The sequence below is a fragment of the Egretta garzetta genome, unplaced genomic scaffold (genome assembly GCF_000687185.1).
Source record: "Egretta garzetta isolate BGI_Z169 unplaced genomic scaffold, ASM68718v1 scaffold184, whole genome shotgun sequence".
In the NCBI taxonomy this organism is placed as follows: Eukaryota; Metazoa; Chordata; class Aves; order Pelecaniformes; family Ardeidae; genus Egretta; species Egretta garzetta.
In genome coordinates, this window is record NW_009259484.1 from 229,082 (window position 1) to 230,791 (window position 1,710).

The 1,710-nt window shown below is 49.1% G+C and overlaps 1 protein-coding gene across 1 annotated transcript in view; it reads right to left on the reverse strand.

Annotated features, from left to right (window-relative positions):
- Nucleotides 1-1,710, reverse strand: part of LOC104124837 (PWWP domain-containing protein 2B) — a 55,235-nt gene that overhangs the window by 12,384 nt on the left and 41,141 nt on the right. Inside the window, exon 8 of the mRNA XM_035892770.1 lies at nucleotides 173-1,710. Within this exon, the coding sequence (XP_035748663.1) occupies nucleotides 191-1,710 (1,520 nt within the window). The 3' untranslated portion in view covers nucleotides 173-190. The remainder of the gene's footprint in view (nucleotides 1-172) is intronic.

Sequence of the window (1,710 nt, forward strand, 5' to 3'; positions counted from 1 at the left end):
GTTTTGGAACTAAAGGCCACCTCTGAAACTGCCACCACCAACTATCAGCCAGCCATTCAAGGATTGTCCGCCTCAGTTTTTAAGGGAAAACAAATGCACACAAACAGCAGAACATAGGTTACAAAACACAAGGAGGTGTTTCACGGGAAGCATTAGCCCAGCAAGCACTCACCTGATGCTGGAGGCAAAGTTATGTCTCAAACTGTGTTAAGAGATCTCTTATTTCTGGAGTCAGATGCTCTACTGCCTTTGCAGCTTCCGTGATAGCTTTCCGATACATCCCTTTCTTCTTGCGATTAAATCTCAGTTTGAAAAATTCAGAGAAAGGAGAGAGTTTTGAAACAGATAAGAATGAAGTCGTTGGAGAACCAAACCACGATACTTTAGCTTCTCGCCATGAAGGTTCCCCGTTTTCCTTCTGGCTAAGGTTTATGTCAAGAACACGTGCTGGCCACCACGGAAAACCATGAATTTTACCCCAAACAATATCCCCCACTGCAACAGTTCTTCCATCTTCTGTGACGCATTTGGACACACTTTGGGTATGCAGTCTAACGGTTAGCGGCGGCACAATCTTACGCTCATCTTTTGAAGATGAAGAGACGGATGCGTCATCACCAGGCAAAAAGTCACACAGTTCTGGTGATGTTACTTCTGAACTAGAAGACTTGGATTCATCTAGACTGTCATTACTACACACCGATAAGCTGGAAGAATCTGCTTTTCGTTTACGGTAATTCATAAGGAAAGCCAAGTTATCGTGTCCCTCTTTACCTTGGGGAAATCGCTTAAAGTCCTCATCTTCACCTGAACTCCCTGAAGAGATCTCAGCTAAACTTCTGTCTGCGGATTCATCATTGTAAAAGGCGGCAGGATTGGAGTCCCTGCTGCTCTGAAGGACATTTATTTCGTCAATAAGTTCTGCCTTATAAATTGAAACACTCTGACCATCATTTATGCGATGGGGCTTCAGCCGTATCTTTGGGGGTGGGACATCCGCACTGGAATGCACCGGCCGCGTGAGCTTCAGTTTTGGAATGGAAGCAAGCTGGCTGCCTGCTGACTTGTCCATTAAACATTTGGTTTCTCGACACCGTTCAGGGTCTCTGGTCTCCTCTTGGTCCTCCCCTCCGTTCTGCAATATTCGGTCTGGACAAAAGGGTTTGACTGAGCCATGAACCCGGGAAGGGATTTTTACCACTTCGCCTTTCCCTTGGGGAGTGCTGTAGGATATTTTTATAACTGGCGTTCGATGGACCAGTTCCCCAGAAAATTTGTCCTCCTCTCTCTTTTCTCTTTTGTTCCTTTTCTCCGCGTAGTCGGAGTCACTGTGCTTTTTCTGCTCTTTGTCCTGAATGCTCAGCTTCCTCCTGGTTTTAGCGTTCTGCCTAGCCGTGTTCGCGTCCTCGGGGTTCAGAGTGTTCTTACACTTCTCGCAGAGCACCTGCCTTGGCCGCAGCCGGATGGTGCTCATGATAAGCCTTCCCGGGTCTCTGTTCCGCGACAAACGCCTCCTCGTCCTCTTTATAGTCCGTGGCGGTGGCTGAGGAACCCACTGGTTGTACGTGTGCCGTAGCCATAGCGGGTGAGGAAAGGGAGCTCCCTCGAAGTAGGGGGGATAGGGAGGAAGGCTGCCAGGCGGCGGGGGAGGCAGGAGCGGGGGGACCTGCTCACCACCGTTTCCTTTGGGAGGCTTTTCCCCAGCGGACG